Below are 13,369 nucleotides of genomic sequence, written 5' to 3'. Positions count from 1 at the left end.
CTGTGGGTGCAGTCCCACGAGCCACAACTATGTCTTTTAATGAACTTCATCTGTCAGCTGACAGTGAGATGCACCAAGGACCAATGGAGATTCCCCAGCTCCACATACTATCATTTACTGCTGTGGCTCCTGCCTTAAGTCCTTACAGTACCATTTTCCCCTTCCCAGCATCCGATCTCTGCTATCCTGGCTTGACACCTTTGCAACTCCCTTTTTATTTACACTTTTTCTGACATCTGGACCACATTTCAAAGAATCATTTAGGTTGGAAAAGACCTTTAAGATCATCGAGTGCAGCTGTAGACCTAGCACTGCCAAGCCCACCACTCCTTTCCCTGGATGTACGCAGGAACTGCTGCTCAGAAAATCACCTACGGAGTTCAAATGCAGGGAAAGGACAGGGAGGGGGAGTTGGCTTTGCAGTCCCTCCCAGCTAGGCCACCTGCTGCACTTTTCATCCTCAGCCTCCACAGCGTTTTCTAGACAGAGCAAGAAGAAGCTAAGCCCTCATGTACACACCGCGCAAAACAGATTTCAGGCCAAAACAGCCCAAAGGCCCTGTGCAAACCAAGGCGGGCAAGGCCAGCGGCGGCGAGGCAGGCAGTCCCCGTCCCCTCCACGTTTCACCCACAGCCCGGGTGCACTCACAGCCGCAGCCCCAGGGAAAAAAGGGAGACAGGCCGGCACGTCCTCTCTCCGGGAGCAAAGCTTGCTCCCTGCCCGGCTCTCTGGGGGGGAGGAGGGGCTCCAGCTCCCAGCCCCCGACACGGAAAGTGCTGCAGCCTCCAGGTGCCTCTCGCCCAGCACAAGAGCCCCCCCGCCCTGTGCTCCGGGGGTAACCTCCCCCCTCAGACCCTCCCCATTCCAGCGGCTGCCGTGCAGGGACACAGATCCCGCAGGTGGGCGAGCGCAGCCCGCGGCCAGCAGAGGTTGGGCAGGACCGAGGGCCCCCTGCCCCGGGCACCCCCCTCTCGCACAAGGGATGTCCCCAGCTCCGCGGCGTGGGGCAGGGGGTGTCACACCACCCCCCCACCCCCCCCCCGAGCTCCCCCGCAGCCCCGGTCCCTGCTCCGCCCCGCTCCCAAGCACCCCCCGCCCGCGGCTGAGCCGCCCGGCAGCACCGGCACCCAGAGCCGCCCTCCGGCTTTCAGCCGGGGAGGGGACGCAGCCACCACCCCCCAGCATCCCCCACCTCGCCCACTCCGCGGGGCCGTGGGGACACACTCACGGGAGGATCCCCGCTGCCAGACGGGCTGTTGCTCCCGTTGCCAGGGCAACTGGGCGTCCCGGCCGGCCCCAACACTGCCATGGCAACAGCGGGGACGCGGGGGGGGGGGGGGGGGGGGGGGGGGGCAGCTCCGGGACACGCGGGCAGAGGGGACAGGGATGCTCAGTGCCCAAAGCCCCCAGTGAGCACAGCAAGCAGCCCTGAAACCGCCTCCAGCACACCCGCCCGGCTCCAGCACAGCCGCAGCCCCGGGTGCGTTACCCCGGCACGGGGCAGCGGCTACAGACAGTCCCGGCAGAACCCAAAGGGCTTCTCCCGGCTCGAACAACGCGAGCCGGCGGGCAGTGTAGGGTTAATTAACTCTGCTGTGGAGAGAGCCACACGCCACCGGGGAACACCCCGGGGGGCAACAGAGCCTCCAAAGCTACTCACACACAACCCACAGCAGTGCCAGCACCCCCTCCAAAGGGTCGAGCTGCTTCCTGCTCCCCACGCTTGGTCCTAACCTGGATCCCAGTTCCACCAGCTCAGCTGCTTTGCTGCTACCTCACACCTCCCAGCCCGCCCGCGGCAGGGCTCTGGCACAGGCCCACACCGATGCACAAACAACACAACCACCCCTGTCCCTCTCTGGGACACCCTGTCACAAATTAACCCTGCCAAGCGCAGCCCGACAGGCACAGCACTAACTCCTGACTGAACCCCGGCTCCCCCCACGCCCTCACCCAGCAGCTCCACCCCCTGGGCTCCGCTCAGCAGATGCATCACACCCCAGCGCCTCTGCCCAGTGCCCTTGTGCAGGGGCTGGCACGGGGCTAAGGGGAGGTCAGGCCTTGCTGAGCTTGGCTCAAATCCCTCGTGTTCATTCCAAGGCCAGAGATGCTTCTGCAACCAGGAAAACCAGACGGCTTGGCTGGCTGGCCAGAGCACAGCAGAAAACAAGCCACGATCGAGCCACAAACACACACCAGGGCCTGCTGGCACTTCTCACCTTCCCCCCGCTTCCATTACTTTTGGAGCCCCATTTACTGGGATTATGAACTAAATCGCTATTAATATCCAAACTGTCCTTTATTACCCTTTACATTTTTTTGGTGGGAACAGAAGGAAGGTAAACGTCACTTAACTGCTTCACTTCACGAGAGCAGCTGACCCGACGTGACTTTGTGCCTGACCTTACCAAGTGCTCAGAATATTATGAACAGCCTCAAATCCAGGGATCGCTGCTGCTCCGAGTGTTAGCAAAATCAGAACACTTTCCTGCTTTGCAAACCAACAAAAATCAAAGATAAACATGTACAACATTTACTAAGCACTAACTCTGGACTACCAATAATTTTCCCTCCCTTTCTGCCTAACTGGACCAAGGAACAGATGGATTTGCCCACTTATTTTCTGGGACTTGAAAGTCCAGCGCTCTCAAACACAGCTCTACTCTAAAATTTTTTTTTACATCCTGACATTGGGTAAAATCACAGATCATATTCCCTCCTGCTTCCTTCTGTTCCACTCATCTATGCAAAGACTAACATTCCCTTCCCCCCGAGTTTTACACACACCCTGCAATCAAGGCAGTAACTTCACTCCTTCACTCCCAAAACAGCTGCAGCATTGTACATGCCCGAGGTACTGGGCCCTTTACAGGTCCAGGAAAGGACAAGGTGGCCAGTTCCTTTTGTTCTTGCAAGAAACCCCAGAGCACAGCCCTGTCCTATGGACACAAGGCCATGCTGCAGCAAGAGCTGGGATTAAAGGCCTTCAGGGCCCGGGAGCTTGGCAAAAGCTGTGCTGAGGAAGAAGCTGATGTGAGCACTTCGATACGGCCCTAAGGCACCCAAATCCCTTTGTGCATGTGTCCAACAGCTTCCCTCGGTGAAAGAAAACTGAACAGCTCTGATGAGACTGTGCTGACAGGGACGGGAAATTAAGAATAAACAGCAAAGTGCTTAAAGGACATGAAGAACAAAAAGGCAAGTTCCACGTAGAGGCACAGCCCCACGCCTGTACAGATCCTGTGGCTGTCACTGTGCCCCGTGCCAGAGGTCTTGTTTCAAGGGACCCCACGTCACTCGTGGCCGAGCAGCAGCACCAGACTCAGAGCTGTCGGATACCAACTGATCGCCCTCCAAACTTAAAGGCTGGGGATAGATGGGCACACTCTGCCCTACAATACACTGCACCCAGCGGCTCTTGTGGGATCACAGGCTGGTGTCTGAATCTTGCTTCAGTACGCACAATCAATCCTCTGTCTTCTTCCTTACGCAAAAATCAACCATCTCCCTCTGGATTAGTTGGTTAATTTGCCTTCCTATTACACTTTGCTGGAAGAGGAATAGAGGAGATCTGTTACTAGTGAGACTCAGGATGCTGTTGAACAATTTTGTTCAGTTACATCATCTTGCCCTGTTCAGGGCTAAGTAGAAAGGTCACATTTCTTGCCTAGAAATCCCCTGCTTAGCTGTAATTACCATATAAATGGCATCTCAAGGGATCCAGGAAAGCAGGAGAATTTCCAGGACAAATCTCTTGCCCCTCCAGCCCACTGCTAAGTGGCTGAGTGCTTTCTAAATCAAATCTCACTACCCAGGAAGCCTCACCAGTCACCTTTATATTCCAGTCCCTCTCTATTTTATCACTTTGTACTGTCATCCTGCAATTTATTGCAAAAGCTCTACCATAGCTGAGAGAATGAATAGGAGCCCAGTGTTACACCTTCCTGTTATTTAATGAACTTCAGCTGTCTGCTGACACTGAGATGGACCAAGGGCCCCTTCCAAGGGTCCCTTCCAAGGGTCTGCTGGAGAGTCCCCAGCTCCACATACTATCATTTACTGCTGTGGCTCCTGCCTTAAGTCCTTACAGCACCATTTTCCCCTTCCCAGCATCCGATCTCTGCTATCCTGGCTTGACACCTTTGCAACTCCCTTTTTATTTACACTTTTTCTGACATCTGGACCACATTTCAAAGAATCATTTAGGTTGGAAAAGACCTTTAAGATCATTGAGTGCAGCTGTAGACCTAGCACTGTGTCCCGATCCAATATCGGGGCGGGTTCTTAAACGATCCCAAGAGCGAGATTAAGACGCAAACGAGGTCAGATGCTGTATAACCTTGTGAACTTTATATGCTATAACAATTTGTAATAGCGATAGGACAGAGAGGAAAAGAAGGGGAAAGTCAGAAACCCTAAGCAAGAAAGACGGTAGGTATGCAGCTAATTACCACCACCACCAGGGATCCAGCGATGTTCCAGTGGCTCGGACTCGGTGCAGGTGGTGGTGTTCCAAGCTCCGCTGAGGTCCTGGCCCCAAATAGCAGGTGTTGAAGAGGGGAGCCCCCCGGGAGGAGTACACAGTCCTTTTATTGTCCCAGTCCCCTTGATCTTTTCCAAGGAGTCCACCCATTTCGTGCCAGCCTGCACGTCTCACCCCGATCGTGGGGCTCCTGGTCTCATGGTCCCCCATGCGCAGATGCCCAGGCGCTGGTCATGCTGGCTGGCGCATCTCCCGCATCCAGATTTAGCTTCGGGCGGATGCTGTGGTTTTGTCTGGGACCCTTCGTCTCCTTCAGGGCGTACTCCTCCATGGCAACGGGGTGCTGGGGCCAGGAAATGGTGGTGGTGCTACAGCAATGTTGAGACAAAAGTCCAACACAGTTCCTTACACACTGCCAAGCCCACCACTCCTTTCCCTGGATGTACGCAGGAACTGCTGCTCAGAAAATCACCTACGGAGTTCAAATGCAGGGAAAGGACAGGGAGGGGGAGTTGGCTTTGCAGTCCCTCCCAGCTAGGCCACCTGCTGCACTTTTCATCCTCAGCCTCCACAGCGTTTTCTAGACAGAGCAAGAAGAAGCTAAGCCCTCATGTACACACCGCGCAAAACAGATTTCAGGCCAAAACAGCCCAAAGGCCCTGTGCAAACCAAGGCGGGCAAGGCCAGCGGCGGCGAGGCAGGCAGTCCCCGTCCCCTCCACGTTTCACCCACAGCCTGGGTGCACTCACAGCCGCAGCCCCAGGGAAAAAAGGGAGACAGGCCGGCACGTCCTCTCTCCGGGAGCAAAGCTTGCTCCCTGCTGCCTGCATTTCTGACTCCAAGAGAACACATGTGGAGCAGCCCAGGGCGTGGAGAGGGGATCACACTGACACACCGCCCAGCACAGAAGCAAGCCAGCCCCCTCAGCACTTCAGACAAGCCACCCTCCTCCATCCTAGCAGGGTCTGACCGAAGCAGGCTGCTGGCCCTGCTCTCTTCAGAGGCAAGGGAACTGTTGGTTCATGCAGGGAGCCGCTCTACAGGGCTGAAAATCCTTCCCCCATCCCCTGGGAAATGCTGCTGACAGCTCTCATCCTCCTGCAGAAACACACGAGCGTACAGCCAAGGGCAGCAGCAGGCGTGTGGCATTATTAACCTCTCTCTTGCTGCAGTGCCAGAAGGACACAGAGCACCATCAGCCTGCATCCCCCCGGAGCCCTGCTGCAGGCTCCGAGACAAAGCCCCAGCACAGGCACTGCCCAGCTTCTGCACACCAGGACCAGAGCCCCTGGGGGGTGACACAGGCACATCAGAAACATCTTCCCTGGCATCAGTGCTGCACTCACCAGATCGAACCCACAGAGTAACTGGGCACAGCTGGTGTCTTGCAGAGGACACAGAGCTGCAGCAAAGGCAAAAACAAGGGCTGCAGTGAGGCCCCAGGGAGAGGAGGGCAGTGCTGGCACAGACACCTTACACCATCCATGGGAGCATTCCCTTCCCCTGTTTTAACCCATGAAGGAAGAACTCCAGCGCTCAAAGACAGGACTGACTGCGACACTCAAACCGTTTTAGATGCTATCAAAAGGTTTCCTACCAAATAACTGCAGTGACATCACTTACCCAGCTGCATCGTCATGAAGTCCCAGTTGTGAATTCCCAAATGGGCAGCCCATAATCCTCTCTAATCCAAGCAGGGTTCATACTTGTTTTCTTCTGAGAAAGAAGGGAAATAAAGTTGGCTCCTTTTAGCCATGTTTCCCCTGACTTCCTCTGAGCAACACAATCCCACATTGCAAGGGAGAATATTAATTCTTTTGGTAGCACACACATCAAAGCACAGCCCTGGGTTTGCTGTATTCCCTTTTATTCCCATGTTCAGAATCAATTTTTTTCCTCACTTTCTGTTTATTTTACATCTCACTTCCAAGCCCTAAGCTGCTTCTCTACTCCTTTTCTAAATCAAGACAGTATCTCAAATGCCTACATTTTGGACACCCTGACATTAGCGGTGCAACCATGAAATCCAAAAAGAGTAAACTGTTTTTTCCCTACTGCTTTTTGAAACAAAGCAAAGCTCTTGGCCCCAACAAATGTAATGCCTCCTAGGTTTTCTTTTTCTGTAATACTATGAAACCATTCAATCCAGCCAGCTGTCTTTGTGTAAATGCAGAAGAAAATTTACAAGCCTCAAGAAGTTAATCACAGCTCAAGGGGAATCTCTGACATGGAGGTTAGCAAGGCAGTAACTGTGAGGCTGTGACTGCCAGCAGACAATGCCACAGGAAGACGGGTCGATTCTGGATGGAGGTTCAGGCCTGACCCAGCTGATGCCTAAGGGTACTGCCCTTAGGCATCTCAGCCTAAACAAGAAAGTGGACAGTTGTCAAGGGCACTGATCACCTACACAGTTACAGGATGCTTCAACAGTTGTTCTGGGGCTCACTCTACCTTAATCCCAACTCTCCTGGCCTTGTGTTTCCTCTGACAGTTAAAACTACCTAAGTCCTCACCATACTGAGGGCAGAAACATGCTGCAGTACCAGCACACTGCAGGAGCAGGGCTTAGTGGCCTTTCACAGTCACAGACGCAGAGCAGGGGTCAGCCTCTCCTCCTCCACACCCAGCTCTTCTCCTCAGCTGGCAGAGTCCTGCCATGGCATTCTCCATCCCACCCAGTGCCACGGGACACCATAGGCTGGGGAGCACCAGGCCCCCCACCCCTCCACCCAAGGAGGGCACAGAGCCTCCTTCAGAGCCCAAGCACATGGCAGCTCTCTATTACTGGGCACCTCACACATTTAAAACCATGGCAATACCTGAGCACCCACAGCTCAGCAAGATCCTCCCATGGTCAGCTCCAAGGACCATGCTAAATGCCACAAGTGGTCCTTCCCTCCAACTTCTCTAGGCCAAGAAAAAAAACCCTCATGTGCTTTACCTGGTCCACCACAGCTTGGTTGGCATTTGCAGCTTCTGGCATCACTTGACAGCTCCATTTGCAGCAGGACGGGTCTCACTGGCTCCTGACTTCACAGTAAATCGGTCATCCAAAGCCCCAGCAGGTCCAGTACCTCTCCTGCGAGGCACTTTCAAGCACCAACATCCAGGTCTGTGATCTGAAGCAAAGGAGAGGAAGGACCAGAGGAAATAACCTCAGGTTGCTGCAGGGAAGGTTTAGATTAGACTGTGCTGTCTCAGCTCCAGCTGCATCCTCCTTCCCTGCCTCCCAAGGGCAAAACCAGTAATCTTTATCTCTTCCCCTCTTCCCAACATTAACAATGACTAGATAAAACACATCAAAGGAGACGACATCAGGAAAGGCACGTGGACCGTGATCTGTGCTGTCAGTTCTAACAGCGGGTATCCTTCAGATTCCAGGGAGCTGAAATTTCTCTTACAGCCAACTTGAAAATTAAAACTATTCTCACTAGCCAAGAATTTTTCTCTAAGGACAGAAAACTACTGGCTTGGGATCTGAAGGTTCTTACTCCGAATCGCACTCCTGCAAGTGAGGAATTGAATTAAGACCAGGCTTTTTTCCTGGCAGGTTCTCTGCTTGTCCAGAGAAAGAGGGTGGGAGGGTTGGAAGTTTATTTGAAAGCTGAGACGGATTTTACAGGATCCCAGTTATTTAGATTTTCCATTACACTGAGCCATCACAAAGGCATGGCTAGGTAGGCTTTTTTTTAAAAAAAGTTGCTCAAATTAATCAGATCTAGAACTAAACGAACGCAGGAAAGGCTTTTGCCTTTACAATCCTTTCATCCGTGTCTCCTGATTACGCTTCCCTCTACTGCTGCCCAAATCCAGACGGTTTATGCTTTGGGCCATTTGTTTCACGTATAGAAACTTTGTTTTCTGCCTCTTCTTTTCTTCCATGTATTTGATATTTCTCAGCATGACACAGTTCTGCTGCTGTGTTCACTGGTAACATTCTTACCTGCCCACGCTCTGCGCTGGGTTTCTGTCCAGCTCCAAATCCAGGCTGCTATGACAGAAACTCCAAGTTAGTTTCTCACATTTGGAAAACTTCCCTTCTGTAACTGTCAGTGAGGCTTTGTGATGGTTTAGTCCCTGCCGGGGTCTGAGACCACGCGGCCGCTGCCCCTCCCCCACAAAGGGAGTGAAATACAAAGCCCCAAGACTGAGATAAGGAAAGGTTTAATACAACAGTGCAACAGCAACACAACAAACAACAACAATAACAATAATAGTGATAGCAATGAACAGAGCAAAATATCTACCAATACAGCAGTGAGAGGACCAGATGTACAAAACCACGAGCCCTGCGCTCTCCCGCCAGGATGTGACGTCCGTCCGGTCCGTCCGCATGGTATCCGATAACCCGGCTAGAGCTCCCCCCCCACTGCTGGCGAAACTTAACCCTATCCTGGTGAAACCAGGACAGGCTTGAAACTGCTCCCATTGGCTGATAGACCAAACCCTTTCTCGTGGTTACTGAAGGAGGTTGTGGGGTCTGACGTCTTTACACTCGAGTTTCATGGCTGTCTTCATCAGCAAATAATTTAAATATGGGGGAAGCAGCAGCAGGCAGAGAATTCACTCTGAGAATGAACCATTTCCTCTGAACCAAAAAACGAATGGGACCAGAGGTTACAGCGTCTGCATTTTGTAGAAGTTTTGTAAGGTTCTTGGGAAGATTATCCCTATGTTGTGACTACAGAGAAAGGGAATTTGCCTGCAGCGGAGCAATCTGCCAAAGCAAGTTTTGGCAGAACTGGGAGGAGGTGAAACACTGAAACCCCAAAACTGTGCTGCCCCCGAATCCCGTTGCACTGTACCTGGGGAGCAGGTGGCATTTGACCTACACACGTGCTCTGGTGTGTATCTCCCACAGGGCTGCCAGCAAGCCAGAGAGAACAGAGGGAAGGTGCAGAATGTTTCTAGAGAAAGATGCAAGAATACGTGGTTAAAAACCAAAATAAACTAAAAAAGAAATACTGTACTGAAGAAAGTACTAGTTAAGAAGGAGCGGTGGGAATAAATGGATGAAAGGGAACATTTGCGACGGCCTGGAAAGGCTACTCAAATAAAATGCAACACTTTTAGCACAGGTCACCTCCTCCCCTCCACCCGCGGTTTCAAAACCTACTTTGTAAAACCCAATTATGTGTTTCCTTCCCCGGATCAGGCATTTCCCCATCCTCCTTCACCCAGAATGCCTGTTCAGTTCATGAGAACCTTGCTGCCTTTTGACAAGAGCATCCGAGAGAACCAGGCTGTCCCTCAGCACCCTGCATGTGGCTCCCTGCGTTCAGCCCACTGCAGTCACTCACGTCACGCTGGAATTTGTTCAGTTTTCTCTGTCTTTCTGCACATCCCAACCCCCACTGCATTAGTGCTAGGAAGGCTGACGAGTGTGGAAAGATCTGTCAGCATACTTTTTAAATGCCCACCTCACATCATTGCAATTTTCTTTGCAGATTTATGAGGGAACTGCTCAGGTTCAAAGGGTGATCGCAGCTCATGATCGTGTTGCCAAATATAAGGCTCAGAGAAATGTATCCAGCACGGCTGGTGCTGCTGCAGTGCTCTGTGCTCTCAGGGAAGAGGATTGTAGTGCATTTCTCAAGGCAATTAGAAAGGTGTGGGAAAAACCCCTTTTCCTTCCAAAAAGGGAAAATAAAATCTTTTCATTGGGTACACAGTTAAGCACTACTTCTGTACTCCCCGCCCATTCCCTCCCTTCACTCCTTCTGACTAACAAACTCGCTGATTTCTAAACATTTCTGAATTCCAAAGTCATTGGCTGTTGTCTTGCCCCACTCGCTTGCTCTTAAATCTTTGGCTTTTGGTGGGAGAAGAGGTAAAAAACTTCTCTGTAAAATCTATACGACCAAAATGGGAACAAAATTATTAGTTTTTATTGCCTGCGATGGCATCTAGCACGTAACACAGAATGGGACTTGAGGTGTTTCCGCGTTGTTCAGAATGATACGGATTTGCCTCCACTGTGTTATCACCGGAGTTTGGGTGGATAGCAAATTAGGGAATCTCAGGGAAATCGATGCCGCTCCCTCAGGAATCCCACGTTGCAGCACACTGTCTCTAGGTCACCACTTGCTAAGAGAAATATGCGAACACTGTGGTTTTGTGGCCTCTAGAAACTTGTTTCTGTTAAACAATTGAAAGCGACTACATCTTTCCTTCTGGACCTTTCCAGAACATACAGTCTCATAAAGTACACCACAGACTGGGGTTATTCTTCTCAAACGGTGCCCACATTATCCATATTTTACACACACTCAGGAGTCAGTATAAACAAAAACTAGTTCTCGTTTTCACAGGGCTTCTTTTGAGGGACAAAACCATCTCACTCACCTGAATGCAGCAAAGACTGGAATTGTCATTCAGTGCATTTATCTCTGGGCCTCAAAGGAACCTGTAACACACATGAAGAAAATCCTTGTTTTCTTGTGCTTTAAGCAAGATGACTTCTTTAGGGATGAATGGGAAGTACAACTCTTGAGAAACACAGACACGTGTTTTTATCAGCGTGGGAAAAAACAAGTATGATCACTCAGTTTTAAATGTGTTTTCATTTTGACTGATCCCACAGCAAAGAACCTGGAGGAAATGGCCTTATTTTCAGTTACAACAATGCTGGAAAGGGCAAGAAATGAGAACCTGACAGCACAATGGTTTTTCACTGTAAAATTAGATGATCAAAGTGTTATTTCTGACCGTCATTGATGCATCCTATTAAAAATCTCTTTATAAGCAGAGAGGTGGGGTTGCTTTTACTCCCTTTGCTTGTCGCATCATTTCAATTGTATTTCAGGCAAACTGCCCAGTGCCTGCAGTGTGCCACAGCCCGCAGCCCCCGAACAGCCCTCCCAGCTCTGCAGCACCAAGGCTGCGCTGTGTCGCTTTTCAGGAGTTAGATACTATCCAGTAGGAACAGATTATCAGCTTCAGAGAGCGTGGCCTCTCTCACTGCTACGCTTCTTAAGCGACTAAATGTTCAATTAGGACGATTCAAGTGAAAGCAGGCACCTTCTCCTTGAGAATGACTTACAGCATCACATTTATTTCACATCTGGTATATTTAAACCTGTTACTCCTTTCCATTAGTATATATACTTAACTGCATTTCTCGAGAGGAGGAATTTTATTGCTTTTTACCTTGGATAGGCCCTTTTGTCAGTGCTGGCAGAATGCATCTTCCCCGGCCTTCCTGGGGAATCGCTCGGCGCTGGTGAGGCCGCCCCCGAGTGCTGTGTCCAGCGCTGGGATCCCCAGGACAAGAGAGGCGGGGACAGACTGGAGAGGGTCCAGGGATGGGCCACGAAGGGGACGGAGCACGAGGCTGAGCGAGCTGGGGCTGTGCAGCCTGCTGAAGGCTCAGGGGGATCTTGGCAATGTGCACAAACACCCGATGGGATGGAAGGAGGCCGAGGGAGCCAGGCACTCCCCAGCAGCGCCCACCAACAGGGCAAGAGGCAACGGGCACAAATGAAACACATAAAACCCCACCTGCACACAAGAAAACACACTTTTTTTTACTGCGAGGGTGGGTCAAACACTGGCACAGGCTGCACAGAGAGGTTGTGGAGTCTCCAGCCTTGGAGTTACTCAAAATCCAACTGGACATGGTCCTGCACAACTGGCTCTGCTGGAGCAGGGGGGGTGGACTCGATGACCTCCAGAGACCCCTTCCCACCTGAAACCCCATGGAATTCATAGAATCACAGAATCATCTCAGCTTGAAAAGCCCTCGAAGCTCCTCCAGTCCAGCCATGAACCTCACCCTGACCGTTCCCAACTCCACCAGCTCCCTCAGCGCTGGGTCAACCCGACTCTTCAACCCCTCCAGGGATGGGGACTCCCCCCCTGCCCTGGGCAGCCCATTCCAATGCCCAACAACCCCTTCTGCAAAGAAATCCTTCCTAAGAGCCAGTCTGACCCTGCCCTGGCGCAGCTTGAGGCCATTCCCTCTTGGCCTGGCTCTGGTTCCTTGGCTCAAGAGACTCATCCCCCCTCTCTGCACCCTCCTGTCAGGGAGTTGCAGAGGGCCATGAGGTCTCCCCTCAGCCTCCTCTTCTCCACACTAAACCCCCCCAGTTCCCTCAGCCGCTCCCCATCAGACCTGTGCTCCAGACCCTGCACCAGCTCCGTTGCCCTTCTCTGGACACGCTCGAGTCATTCAACGGCCTTTTTGGAGTGAGGGGCCCAAAACCGAACCCACTCATCGAGGGGCGGCCTCACCAGGGCCGAGCCCAGGGGTCAGATCCCTTCCCTGGCCCCGCTCCCTGCTGCAAAATTCCTTCGCAGCCGCTCACCCAAACGCCCTCGCTCCACCACGGCCCTGGCAGCCCCGCTCTGAACGCAGCGCCGGGCGGTACAAATCCTGTCGCCAGGTGCAAAGTCTGAATCGCTTAAGGAAGAGCTTCATGGCGGTGAACTGCCACTGACTGCCCTGCGGGAAGATGAGTGCTGTGACACGCCGGACAAGTATTGGCTGGAAAAAAACACCCAACCCCCCTTGAAAACCCCGCAAAAACCCCAACGCACGCCGCAACGCCTCAAACCCCTCCCCCAGAGCCCTCCCCCCGTACCACCCCCCACCGCCCGAAATAAAGAAACAAAGAGACCTTATTGCCTGTGCCCTGTGCCAGCAGCGTTACACACACTTTCCCTTGTACTCTCCGAAGGGTGTTTCCGCGCGGCGCGGATCGCAGCTGCAGGGCCCAACACCAGGAACTCACCCCGCACGCAGCCTCACGGGCTGAATTGGGCAGAAAAAGGGTTTATTTGTGAGAGGAAGCGCGGCTGCACAGCCCTGCCCCGCGGCTGGCTCCGGCGCCGGGCTCTGCTCAGAGCCGCGGCTTCCGGGCGGGGTCCTGCCGTGCCCAGGGCGTC

General features: G+C 52.6%; 1 protein-coding gene across 29 annotated transcripts in view; it reads right to left on the bottom strand.

Annotated features, from left to right (window-relative positions):
- LOC141953550 (hydrocephalus-inducing protein homolog) overlaps positions 1-13,363 on the bottom strand; it is a 176,786-nt gene extending 163,423 nt beyond the window's left edge. For 16 of the 29 annotated variants that reach the window (XM_074892204.1, XM_074892179.1, XM_074892198.1 and 13 more), the window contains exons 1-9: positions 13,102-13,363; positions 12,790-12,926; positions 11,633-11,983; positions 10,829-10,889; positions 9,289-9,390; positions 8,427-8,474; positions 7,425-7,602; positions 6,107-6,199; positions 5,830-5,885 (exon numbers count right to left, since the gene is read on the bottom strand). In XM_074892204.1, coding sequence (XP_074748305.1) covers positions 5,830-5,885; positions 6,107-6,122 — 72 coding nt within the window. In that variant the 5' untranslated portion in view covers positions 6,123-6,199; positions 7,425-7,602; positions 8,427-8,474; ... (3 more) ...; positions 12,790-12,926; positions 13,102-13,363. Of the gene's footprint in view, positions 1-4,451; positions 5,064-5,829; positions 5,886-6,106; positions 6,200-6,672; positions 6,842-7,424; positions 7,603-8,426; positions 8,475-9,288; positions 9,391-10,828; positions 10,890-11,632; positions 11,984-12,789; positions 12,927-13,101 lie in introns of those variants that run through there. The other 13 variants (XM_074892194.1, XM_074892195.1, XM_074892193.1 and 10 more) reach the window with 13 other exon arrangements.
- Between the last annotated feature and the right edge of the window lie 6 nt (positions 13,364-13,369).

This window comes from Strix uralensis, chromosome 22 (assembly GCF_047716275.1).
Source record: "Strix uralensis isolate ZFMK-TIS-50842 chromosome 22, bStrUra1, whole genome shotgun sequence".
In the NCBI taxonomy this organism is placed as follows: domain Eukaryota; kingdom Metazoa; phylum Chordata; class Aves; order Strigiformes; family Strigidae; genus Strix; species Strix uralensis.
This window is presented reverse-complemented; position numbering and strand designations above follow the sequence as displayed.